Source organism: Terrapene carolina, unplaced genomic scaffold, assembly GCF_002925995.2.
Source record: "Terrapene carolina triunguis isolate 2854851 unplaced genomic scaffold, T_m_triunguis-2.0 Scaffold62, whole genome shotgun sequence".
Classification (NCBI taxonomy): domain Eukaryota; kingdom Metazoa; phylum Chordata; order Testudines; family Emydidae; genus Terrapene; species Terrapene triunguis.
Window position 1 is genome coordinate 40650856 of NW_020664413.1, and position 13377 is coordinate 40664232.

The 13377-nt window shown below is 38.2% G+C and overlaps 1 protein-coding gene across 1 annotated transcript in view; it reads left to right on the forward strand.

Annotated features, from left to right (window-relative positions):
- The window catches only part of MTX2 (metaxin 2), a 35017-nt gene extending 23102 nt beyond the window's left edge, over positions 1 to 11915 (forward strand). The window contains exons 4-10 of the mRNA XM_026647744.1: positions 1837 to 1909; positions 4987 to 5063; positions 6260 to 6352; positions 6903 to 6941; positions 7369 to 7494; positions 8204 to 8280; positions 11391 to 11915. Coding sequence (XP_026503529.1) covers positions 1837 to 1909; positions 4987 to 5063; positions 6260 to 6352; positions 6903 to 6941; positions 7369 to 7494; positions 8204 to 8280; positions 11391 to 11601 — 696 coding nt within the window. The 3' untranslated portion in view covers positions 11602 to 11915. The remainder of the gene's footprint in view (positions 1 to 1836; positions 1910 to 4986; positions 5064 to 6259; positions 6353 to 6902; positions 6942 to 7368; positions 7495 to 8203; positions 8281 to 11390) is intronic.
- Positions 11916 to 13377: the final 1462 nt, after the last annotated feature.

The following is a 13377-nucleotide window of genomic DNA, read 5'->3' on the forward strand; positions in this document are numbered from 1 at the left end:
TAGCCAATCCTGTAATAAACTGTTGACAGATTTATTAATACGAAAAGAAAATGAGTTATTTACAAGATTAAAGCAGGTAAACATTATACACAAATGAGTTACAATCTTAAGTTTCAAAAGGTAATAGAAGCTTCAGTAATAAGCAAGCTCTATATGTCCTTTAGGGCTAACCCAAGCTAAGCAGCTTGGGATTCCCTGCTTGTGCTTAGAAAACCTTGCCCCCTAGAGTCCAAGCAGCATTGAGATACAGTTCCTTCTTGTTGGGTTTTTTTTTATTCCCTTCCCCCCTGTGCTCTGAGCTGCAAACTCAGCTGATGACAGGAATTTACTTGCATGACTCATCTTCATGGGGTAGGAAGGTTGCAGAGCATAACAATCTTTTGTTCTCTTTAATGTTCCACAATAGTCTGTCTGGTGTTGATGGGACTTCCTTGTTGGCCAGGACGTAACACCTTCTGTTGGAGAACAGTACTTTACACTAGTTAATGTCTCTCTCCTGTCTGGTGATTTACCCAGTCACAGAAGTTTACAATACAAATTCTTAAATATTACCTTACAATGTAGGATACAGATGCTATAAGTGAGATTAATGCATGCAGCAACTCACAAGCATTCAATAAAGTGTAAACATTAAACACATTCTTATATAATCCTAATGCTAATACACAGGTGAGCCACACTGATTCCAGTTGTTTATTTGCCAGTGTTCAGTTGAGACATGGAGACCCTGGCATGAGCTGAAACCAGGTCTGCCAGTGTCACACAATATAACAGATAGAACCTAGTGGTCTGCTATGTTAACGAAGCTGTCGTGCATGCATGTTAAGTCCATATACCGTCCTTAAAATCATAATGAAACTTCTTTTTATGTGTAATAGATTCTCTTTAAAATTAATTTAGTTGTACCTGCCTTTGTTCAGAAAGTAGTGAAGAGCTCAAGTCTGGATTAATAGCTTTCAGATTTTGAATTTGAGATTTTGGCCTTTTCGCTGGCAAAAGTGAATACCAAATACCCAATAGGATTTAACATTGTGTTCCTCACCACTGAGCTTGAGAGGTTATTTATACTTGCCATGCTCTCACTATCGAAAGTGTGAGTTACTTTGTGAAAGTTATTTTGTTCTTACACAGAAACACTCCAAGTATTTTATGATGATGACTGCTGCTGATAAAAATTAGTATCCTGTGGAAATGGCTTTGTCCAGGGTTATAGATAGATAGATAAAAAAATTACATTGGTCAACTATACCCTTAATTCAAGTAAACTCTACTGGTAATAAACACTGCCTTTTAATCTAGCAGAATTGCAAAGCAAAAATCGTGAAAATGTTGGCTAGTGAAAATATGGCAGTGGAAGGATTTTTTTTTTTTTTTTTTTAAATATGTGTGTTTTTTGTTTTTTGTTTTAAATATGCTAGAGATGTAGCAGCACATGCTGGTGCTTGTTCTCTAAACATATTAGTCAGTAATAACCACAAAATATATGGGCCCCAATGTTCAGGTTGACAAAATGTCACTTAGACTGATTATTAGTGACTTATAAACAACAGTAACTTTAGCAGTCAAATGCCACCATCAAATGGGAAAAATAGATGTAACTTTGTTAAACAGAAGAATTCTTACTAATGATTTTGGACAATATCCTTATACACTATTGTCCAATGAAGTTTTATATTTTTTCTTTCTTTCCTTTTCTATTTTCCCTAAAACAGAATACAGATACCTGTACTTTATAAACATTGTGCTAAGTACTAATTTAATATATTTAAAACAAATCCATGTTTTGTCATCAGCTAATACGTGTTTTCCTTTTTCTGTGCTCCTCTTTGTTTTCAGGCCTTTTTGCAAATGTGCAATCTGCCAGTCCAGGTGGTTTGTAGAGCAAATGCAGAATATATGTCCCCATCTGGTAAGTGTGGTGTTCGTTTAAATTACTGTGTTAGTACCTATGTTTTGATGCCATGGCAACAGCACCTCATCTTGCAGATAACAGCCAGTCAGTGCTAGTGTATGTGGGTTGCCTCTTTATTTTTTTCCTTAGTCTACTGTGATTTTTCTCTATAGAGAATGAGATAAATCAAATACAAATTTTTAAAATGTACTGTATTGCACATTTTAAATGCAGTGGACATACAGTGGATTCACGTCCTTGGTTACTTAGAAGTCTGGTGGCAACACTCTCAAAAAATGCCTAGGGACTCTTGGCCTTCTCAAGCCCAGAGGTTTCTGTATGCAGAAGTAGCTCTACTGATCTCCAGGGACATACCCGTGGGAATACCCTGTTGGCCAATGAATGGTGTTCCATTTTCCACTGTTTTAAGGGTGGGAAGAAATGTCTTTTGTTATCTTAGCTGGAAGGTGATTGTCAGCATGTTAATAATTGCGGACAGATCATGGATAAACTGTCAGTACCAAGAACAGTGTTGTACTTAAGTCCTCTTCTGATTCAAAAGACTGTTTGCAAAAAATGCAAATTCAGTATTTGATGTTTTTTAAAAAAAAATCCCAAACTCTGTTGGAAATTTCTATATACTCTCATCTAAAAGGTCACTAGAAAAGAACTGCTGAATGCACAACACAATTTTGATATCCTAAAATTCTTCATTACATTAGGATCCATTTGTGTGAGTTAAATTAAGCTACTTTTATAATTTTTGATTCAAGCATGGAGCAGTAAAAATGCCTGCCTACGTGGGTCTTTGCATTTGCATACTGCATGGTTAGCTCTGCTCCTCCTTCTTGGTATTAGGGGAAAATCATCTGGAATCCTGTCTTTAATTAATGCTTTAAAAAAATCTCAATGATTGGTAGCACTGAAAACAGTACAGTTCTTGTAGCAAAACCAGGAATTTTTTGTTTAATCAGCCTTTCAAAATAAACCCATTGGGCTGACTCCTTGTAGAAACAAGTCAGTCTCTTACATGCATGGGAATAGGAGTGGTGATACTTGTATTCTCCACCTCCCGCCCTCCCTTCCTCCCAGCCACATTGGCTATTATCTGATATACCATTACTTGTGTCTGAAGCTTTTTTTCTTTACCACTGGCTAAATAATGCAGAAAGGAGCATGACTGACGTGGGCTGATGAGAGTCGTGCTGTACTGATCACATCTAGCATATTCTATTTGTCATACTGGTTCCATTTTAAATACAGCTAGGAGTATAAATGTGGTGATTTATTCATCGTCCTAAGAGCCTCTACAATTTTTGCGCAGTGTTCTGCTTGTTTTTCTGTTTACTTCAATATCGTTTTAATAACATTAAAATTAATTCCAACCAAAACAGGCTATTCATAAAAGGTTTTCATTCCTGAAAAAAAATCTCAAACTGATTGTAGTGGTTCTCAGACATGCATCTCCACATTTGTGTAGGACACTTTGTAATGATACTTTCCACAACTAGAAAATCCTTTTGAGGGAGTCAAATGCTGACTGTGGATATAGGAATACCGAAAGATCATCTTTATATGCTAGCAGTGTAAACCATAGAGTTTTTGCAATTCAGAAAACCTTGCATTTCTATTGTAATACTTCATCATACGGATGCAGATGCGGTTTTTGTTGGTGCAGTGTACCTCATCTGTTACCCTTAGGCTGACTGTGAATCAGAGAGGAGTGAATCTTATGATAAAGACCATGACTGAACCTGCTGTTGTTACGAACTCTGTTTGAACTAGGTCTAGCAGTAGGTTCTGTGCATTTGGGATCTGGTTGGATTTCTTAATATTTTCATGAATATCTTTCAAATTATATTACTTTTAAAAGCCCTGTAAATAATATCTGACTTTGGTTTGTTCTTTTAAAATATTCTGTGAAGACACACTTTGCTATCCTCATTTTCCTTGTCTCTCCTTGCGAGGCTATTGTGTATTGTGACCTGTTTCATTTATGGGCAAACTCCATTATTGTCTTACATCATATTCAGTGAACTATGTTTACTAATGTAAAACAAAAAATGTCCAACGTCTCTTCCTCCATGTTGAGGTGATTAAATAACAATATGTAAAATACATATTGTATATAATCTAAATTTTCTTAAATTTACGTAGCACTGTGTATGTACTGGTGTTTAAAGATGGTATCTGTCAAGTAGGTGTTTCATAGAGCACTTGGTTGCCTTTATCTACTTCCCTGGGATTTCCACAGTTGTGCTTTGTGGAAACATTGAACTAACAATCTTCCCAGCAAAGCAAGATTTAATTAATTGTTGGATTGAGACCTATCAATTTGTACAATAACTTGCAAATATTCGTTAGAGCAGTGGTCACCAAACTGTGGGGTGTGTCCACCTAGGGATGTGTGGAGGAACCTTTGGGGGGGCATGGTGCGGCCCAGGCCAGCCCCAGCAGAGGGCAGGGAAGGAGCACCATGCAGCCCTGCTCCATCCCAGCTCTGCTCCAGCACTGCCTCCAGCCACAGCCCCGGCTTCTGGCCCCCTGCATGGCCTGGCCACAGCTCTGCACCCAGCCTCAGCCCTGTCGACCGGCCTCCACCGTGGCTCCGCACCCAGCCTTAGCCCCACCTCGAGCCTCCTCCCCCATGGCTGCAGCTAGGCTCCCAGTCCCAGCCTCCACCCCTGGCTGTGGCTCCGTTAACAGCCCCAGCTGCAGTCTTAGCCTTGGCCCTTACTCCTGTCCACCGCCCTTTCCCCTGAGCCACGTCCCTGCTCCTAGCCTAGCTCCTGGGGCTGGGTGGGTGGGAGGGGAACAGGGGTAAGGGGAGCAGGACGGTGAAAAGGTTGGGGACCACTACATTAGCGTGAAAGCCAATCAGTAGGACAAGTCGTAGCATAAAAGTGTGAACTAAAGAGCTAGGCGTGGGGAGGCTCTATTTGTGAGTGTCTCTCAAATGAAACTTTGCATGTTAACTGTCATGTACAATCTGATAGACTTTGTGCTGAAACACTTCAAAGCCATGATTTCAAAAATAATCCTCTGTATGTATAGAAAGCTTTAATTTACTAAAAATATACCGTATCTCACTGCAGGCAAAGTACCCTTTATTCGTGTAGGAAATCAAGTAGTATCTGAACTTGGCCCCATAGTCCAGTTTGTAAAAGCCAAGGTAAGGATATTAAATATACTTGATCAGTAACTGATAAATACGGTAGTCACTCTTTTTAGCATTTGCACTCATTTAGCTTACTCTTAAGAAATGTGACATAATTAGTTTTTAAGAGAGTAAAGTAGAAAAACCTCATATGAATGTAGAGGTATCTGCATTTTTACAATATGGCAAACTATTTTAACCCAATGCAGGGAGTAACCTTTTGCTTAAGGAAAATATGGCGTAATGGGGGCAGGGCAGCCCAGAGGATTCAGGGGGTCTGGGGCAAAGCGGGGGAGCGGACATACTCACCGGGCGGCGCTCCGAGTCTGCGGCGGCGGGTCCTTCAGTCGCTCCGCGTCTTTAGCATGAAGGACATGCCGCCGAAGACCCAGAGCGACTGAAGGGCCCCCTGCCACCGAAATGCCGCCAAAGACCCGGACCACCACTGGATAAGTAAAAAGGTGCCTCTATCCAGGAAAGGGATTCTCGGCCAGGGCTTGCAGGGCCCCTGCGGGGTCTGGGGCAAATTGCCCCACTTGCCCCACCCTCTGGGCAGCCCTGAATGGGGGTCTGTGATGGTATGATGGGGGTATTTTCCTCTGGCATTTATTCAAATGATAGAAATCAGCTGTAAGTACAGGATTTCATCATGTTAACAAGGAGCTGGTAAATAACCTAGACCTTGCAATAGCACTCGTTTTTTGGCTCCCAAGTATAGTATTCTTAGAAAAGACATACAGTGTTTGTTTAAATCTTGAAATTTCAGCTAATATATGTTTATATTTGCTTTTACTTTTTTCTGTCCTTGTAAAGCAATGTCTGCTTATTAAGCAGTTTATTTTGATAAACTGTTTATATCATCAACCTAATTCTTCACACAGAAGAAATCATAGTAATAGTGAAGCCATGAAATCAAGTTGTACACAGCTAAAAAAGAAATGCACAGTAGTTCTGTAGCTGAAAATAAATCTACGTTTGTCTTTTGTGTTTGATTATATTGGAGTATAACATTTTCTGTTTAATATTGAAGGTAATTTTAGTATGGAAGATACTTCCTAATATTTACCCATCCATTTTATGATTTAGAGACCTATATAGAGAGATCACGACCTGATCTAAAGCACATTGACTTCTGTTGGCTTTGGCTCAAGCCCTAGCTGAATATTGTAATATCCTTTCTTACAAGGTTGTATATTCTTTTACCCCCTTAGGGCCATTCACTCAGTGATGGGTTGGATGAAGTCCAAAAAGCTGAGATGAAAGCCTACATGGAATTAGTCAATAATATGCTATTGACAGCAGAGGTATAGCAAACCATAATAATTTGTTGATTTTCTGAGTAGGTGATAAGTGGGCAAAAATGTAGAGTTTTATTTCCATGTGGAAAATGTATTTTATTTTCAAATTCTTAGATTGGGAAATAGTTCATCAACTCATAGGCTAGTGTCCTTACAAGAACAGAACTCCACATTCTCTGTGGTCTCTTTACATAGTCATATGAAAATTTCATGAATTGAGGTTGATTTTTGTTGTACAAAACAATGGTGAGTTTATAAAGACTAACATGTAGCTGTAAAGAAAGTTGACTCATAATGTATGTAGCATGTTCTGAACTCCATCTTAATTTCAAATCTGATCTGGTGGCTGTTCTGAAAGAGAACTAGCAACCAGCTTTTGTCTTGCAAGCATCACCATTAACTTCTCTTTTGTGTTCACGGAAGGCACTGTTAGACTTAAAATATTTTTGGGATATGCTGTTAATTTAACTTAAAAGAAAACATCAATAGTTAGAAATAACTCTCTGTGCAGTCTAACTGAAATTTCAGAATAAAAAGTGTTCTTTTTTCCCCCTAGTTGTATCTTCAGTGGTGTGATGATACAACAGTAGAGGAGGTGAGTGGTTCTGCAGCATTTATCTTAATTAAAATTTAATGAGAAAACACTTTTGCTCACAAATGCAAGTCCCTACTCATAAATGAAACATAGAGGTTTATACCATTAATGATATAGTTTTTCACTTTAATTTTGCTTGCATATACGTTTTAGGGAAGCTATGTGTCATTACTTAAGGTAGCTGGCTGCAAAGTAGATATGGTTTTATATATTTTTAAGGTAATAGAGTAAATGGTTTCTTTTTCTTTAGGCTGCAAACTATGAATTTCTGTGCAGAATAACTTCTTAATATTTTACAAAAGCCAATGTAAATGCTTTCTGATCCATGAAAACCATAGCTATTTTGTAAATAACAGTACACAGTCTTACCTGCCTTTTTTTAAAAAGTGATTTTTTTTTGTGTGTGTTTTTTTTTTTTTAAACAAAGATTACTCATCCAAGGTATGGATCCCCTTATCCTTGGCCTCTCAATCGCATTTTGGCCTATCAGAAACAATGGGAGGTCAGACGTAAGATGAAAGCTATTGGATGGGCTGGCAAGTCACTTGAACAGGTCAGTCAGATAATAGCCAGAGTTGAATTCTTCATTCTGTTTGTTTCTTTTTTTTAAATAACCTCTCAGCAATGAAATACATATAAATAAAATATCAAAAGTGTCAAATTCCAGAGAAGCAATATTTTATTTCCTATGTTTCATAAAATATATGTATTGTGCAACTCCATACATTTAAAACAATTGTCTGTGGAATCCATGTCTCTGGCTTCGACAGCAATAAACTTTTAAATCACACACACAATCTGAGAAAAATGAAAGATGTTTTCTCATGAATATGTATCTCTATGCTGAGTGTCTGTTTATGTGAGTTTAGACCATGATCCTGGAAAGGGATTAGCAGCCAAGGACTCTGATTCCCATGTGAAGATAATGGGGTCCCTTTGCAGGATTGTGGCAATTTGTTCTTGGACAGCCAAGAAAAATACAAAGAAGTTAATAGGTAAAAATTTAATGTATTAATTTTAACACAATTATTGACAATAGGGAAATTAACAAGTTTCCTTATGTCAACAATATACTTGTCATTTAAGGTCTGGAAATAAGATTTGTAATCTGAATCTGTGTAATATCTATGGTCTACATAGTTAATTTAGTAAATTATTACAAATGCCTACTGCTGTTATGTATGCAATAAGGGAGCTATTTTGTAGAGAATTGTGTTCTCATCTGACTATTTAGGTACTGTACTAATCTTTTGTTTGGTTAGGTGTTGGAAGATGTAGATCAGTGTTGTCAAGCTCTCTCTCAAAGACTGGGAACACAATCATATTTCTTCAATAAGCAGTAAGTTACTTTATATGGAAATGTAATGTACTGTAGGTATATTACTCTCCAGAACATAGCTGAATGGGGACTATTTTTGCCTTACTTTAATACCTTATGAGCAGTTAAGGAACATGTGGGAATGAATCCATAAATTGCATGTATAAGAATTTCTGAAATTACTAAGTAATTGTAAATATTACAAAAGATACTAAGTTTCCATAACATTTTTCATATATTTTCTCTAGTGTTTATAGACTTAATCCTATTTTCCACTGACTTGATACAGAATACACAATAATTTGTCAGTTAAAAACATATAATGTAAAAACAGAAACCTGTAGTTTTAATTGGTAACTATAAGCAATAATCCACTTAATTACATTAGCATATGTTGGCATTTCATAGATCATAAGCAGAATGAATGTGACGTATTTTGATCAAAACGTGCTTCCTGCACAGGTTAATTCAAGTGACACAGTAGTGGGGAGGGCTTTGTCTACGCTGCAGTCCAAGGTGTGATTGCAGCCCGGATAGACATACCACACTAGCACAGCTAAAAATAGCAGCACAGCCTGAACAAGCACACTGGGGACCGTGGGCAAATACTCATGTTGGAAGCCTGTGCCTCCACATCAACGCTACTGTTTTTTAGCTGTGCTACTGCAGGTAAAGGTGGCCCAGCTAAGTCTACCTGTGCTTCATTCATACCTTGGATTGCAGCGTAGACATACTTTAAAGAGTTGGGTTAGCATGAAGATGCCTGTGAAGTCATCTGACTGTGGGGAAACGCTGGTCTTCTCCCCACAAAGGATTTATTACGAAGTAGCAGCTATGATTTGTGTAAGAGAATACTGTTCTGGGCTTTTGCAGAAAAGCCACCGCGGACCCAAATCTGACATACACCAGATGTCCTTTGCTATTGTCAGTCACACCCAGTTGCAAATGTGTTCTTTCCCAAAAATATTCTTGTAATTAATGTTGAATATATTCATGTACTGCACCCATCACCATGGCATGTGAACCATGAAGTTACATAAAGAATGTACATTCCAAGTGCAATGTATGTGATTTTTTTTAAAAAGCTGCCTTTGCGTTCCTCTGATCATGGCAGTATCTGGGGGCCAGTTTTAGATATTTTTGGTGGGGTGACAATGGGGAAATTAGAAAGACACTTAAATAAAATCAGCTTGTGACATTACACACTACTAGAGATGGGGAAGGAGTTAACTAAAGGCTTATTAAAGCAAGGATATATGAAGGAGCCAGTGGGATTCAGAGAGGAGGCATCTGGGGGTGGGGTGGGGGGAGGAAGCAATTGTCTTGTCCAGCTATGCCACAGAATCAGAAAGCAAGGAGGAATTGGGAAACTGAGTAATTGTAAATTGGATTGTTTGGTTTTTTCCATAGGTTAAGTTTACTTCAGCTGACTGTTACTTGTTAGTTTGGACCAGGCCGAAGAAAGCCCAGTTTCTGATCCCCAGTACATTAGATGGGGATGGAGAAATGTCTCAATTAGCAGGATGTAATATTTTGTTTCTCGCCTCTTTGCCCCCGAAGATTTTGCAAAGTTAAGGTTAGGTGGGCAATCTAATTGGATGAGAGTGAGTGCTGTAGGATTACATAGCAGTAGAGAACAAATTGAAGCTGTATTGCAACTATTCATTTTGAGGCATTCTGAACTGTCTTTTATAAAGGTGATTTTTTTTTTTTTTTTGGTAAAGGAAGTGCTATTGTTTGGGGGTGCTAGCTGAACTCCATAACACACACTTTCAACCTTTACATTTTTTAAATGTTTTTTGTCTTAAATAGTAATAGAGTTTCTCTATAATTAGTATAATAAAATATTCTTCTAGCTCATTAATATTAGTATGTAGTTCTTGGACATTAGTGAAGAAAAGCTCTAAATTGTTAAATATACTTAGGGGAAATGTTTTGTTTGGGCTTTTTTTGTTTTGTTTGCATATAGACCAGTGCTGCAAAATGTTCACTAAGGTCAAGCTATGGAAGGCTTGTACACATAGCCATGAGTATGACTGCAGACTTATTCAAGACACCACTTTTCTCCTTTGGGTTCTGGTGGCTTTGGTTACAGTGTTTATTTCCATTTGTTTAGTCTCTTTAACACAAAAGAGATGGCTTTAAATGCTATTACCATGTAGTAACTTTTTCTCACTAGTCAAGGAATTTTTGGTGGCTGAAAAGCCCAGAAGAGGTGTGGGGTTTTTTGCTGTTTTGAAGAGCACCATTCTGTTTGAAGGGGTAGTTTTGTTATGCACAGTATCTGCAGAGGAGACTGGAAATATAGACTCCCTTCCCACAAGATCAAAAAGTGAGGAACAGTTGGTGCTGGACAGATGAGTCAGTGGGTAGGCTCTGCATGCATTTTATGAAAAGGTATTTTGTAACTTCTTCACTGTTTGGGGGGAAAAAACAACCACCCAAAAATCCCTAATTTGTTAATGGGAGCACTGAGCAGCACATTGAGAATTCAGGCCAAAATTTGTTAGTGTACATATAAAATACAGTAGAACCTCACAGTTACAAACACCTCAGGAATGGAGGTTGTTCATAACTCTGAAATGTTCATAACTCTGAACAAAACATAATGGTTGTTCTTTCAAAAGTTTACAACAGAGCATTGACTTAATACAGCTTTGAAACTTTACTATGCAGAAGAAAAATGCTGCTTTTAACTATCTTAATTTAATGAAACAAGCACAGAAACAGTTTCCTTACCTTGTCAAATCTTTTTTTTTTAAACTTTCCCTTTATTTTTTTAGTAGTTTACATTTAACACAGTGCTGTACTGTGTCTACTTTTTTTTTTTTTTAGTCTCTGTTGCTGCCTGATGGCGTACTTCTAGTTCCAAACAAGGTGTATGGCTGACTGGTCAGTTTGTAACTCTGGTGTTCATAACTCTGAGGTTCTACTGTATTTAAGGTTTCATGCATTTGCTAAATCTCGAGCTTTATTTGGTTAAATATGACCAGTTTGATTACTTTGTGAAAATACTTGGAGTTTTTTGAGATAATATTTAAAAAAAATCAGAGTGCAGTAGCATTTTCTTTATAAGGTTTTCAGTGTTTTCTGACTCCCAGGGCCCACATTTTTCCCTGTCTCTTTTATAGGCCAACTGAGTTAGATGCTTTGGTATTTGGACATCTGTTCACAATTCTTACTACTCAGCTGACCAGTGATGAACTCTCTGAAAAAGTGAAAAACTACAGCAACCTCGTGGCCTTTTGCAGGAGAATAGAGCAACACTATTTTGAGGATCATGATAAAGACAGCTCTGCAAGTGCTGCATCCAGATCCTCAAAGGGTTATCTACCGAGTTAAATGCTTCATTTTGTGGTGAGGAGGCCCAGTTTCTGAAACAAATTTTGATTTCATTGTTTAACAGATGATGATGATGATGGCTTTGAAAATGAAAAAGTGTGTAATAAAAGCTCTTGGAAGCTGCTAAAACATTCTGGAGCAAGGGAAGTTCAAACTGCATTTTGTGTGTTCTAGAATTCACTGTATACATTTAACATGAAATGATTTTTGAGGTATTGCCATTTAAATGCCATAAAGGCTATTAAATATTAAACTGAAGTGACCTTGGAATAATATTGTATCTGTATTAAAAAATAAAAATAAATGAAAAACTACTGTTTTTAAAAGTGTCTCTTCGATCTTTCCAAAAATCTTTTAATAAGCTTTATTCGTATGTTAGAAACAGTGTTTTCAGATCTCCCTAGCAGAAGGACAAAAGGAAAGTAATTTGCATTATATCCTGTAGGATTAACTTGTTGACTATATGGTAGAGCAAGTAATAGGAAAATTACTCTTTTCAGGCTTCAGCAAGGTTGCACTTTGAAAGTCAGTGTGTGTTTACAAGGTGATTAGGTCCTTTTAAGAGATTAGCATTCAAAACGAGATGGATAAATGAAGAGTATCATAGAATCATAGAATATCAGGGTTGGAAGGGACCTCAGGAGGTCATCTAGTCCAACCCCCTGCTCAAAGCAGGACCAATCCCCAACTAAATCATCCCAGCCAGGGCTTTGTCAAGCCTGACCTTAAAAGCCTCTAAGGAAGGAGATTCCAACACCTCCCTAGGTAACCCATTCCAGTGCTTCACCACCCTCCTAGTGAAAAAGTTTTTCCTAATATCCAACCTAAACCTCCCCAACTTGAGACCATTACTCCTTGTTCTGTCATCAGGTACCACTGAGAACAGTCTAGATCCATCCTCTTTGGAACCCCCTTTCAGGTAGTTGAAAGCAGCTATCAAATCCCCCCTCATTCTTCTCTTCTGCAGACTAAACAATCCCAGTTCCCTCAGCCTCTCCTCATAAGTCATGTGCTCCAGCCCCCTAATCATTTTTGTTGCCCTCCGCTGGACTCTTTCCAACTTTTCCACATTCTTCTTGTAGTGTAGGGCCCAAAACTGGACACAGTACTCCAGATGAGGCCTCACCAATGTCGAATAGAGGGGAATGATCACGTCCCTCGATCTGCTGGCAATGCCCCTACTTATACAGCCCAAAATGCCGTTAGCCTTCTTGGCAACAAGGGCACACTGTTGACTCATATCCAGCTTCTCGTCCACTGTAACCTCTAGCTCCTTTTCTGCAGAACTGCTGCCTAGCCATTCGGTCCCTAGTCTGTAACAGTGCATGGGATTCTTCCGTCCTAAGTGCAGCTTTATCAAATGTAGGGTACCACTAACTTTAAATGAAATGGTAACAATGCAATAAAATTAAAGCAACTTTTAAGATTTGTTTGTATTGTCTTGAGAAATTACAGTCACCTCAATTTTTTTTTTTTTAAATGTTTGTGAAAGGTGGAAAGTGAACAGCCTAGGAGTGTGGAGGCCTCCTATCAATGCACAGAACAGGTACAGCATGTGCATCAGCCATGCAAGTTTCCACGCGCTGTCCCAAAAAAGTGTCTCAGAATGGCAACTTCTAGGAAAGAAAGGACATCAGTCCTTGACCTCTACTCAGATAGCTAAGAAAGCTGTCAGAAATTATTTTTTGTGATGTGGATATGGAAACGGCATTGAGATTATTAGCTCATTTTTGACAGGCCATTTTGTGGTGTTGACTCTCACTCCAATCTGTTCTA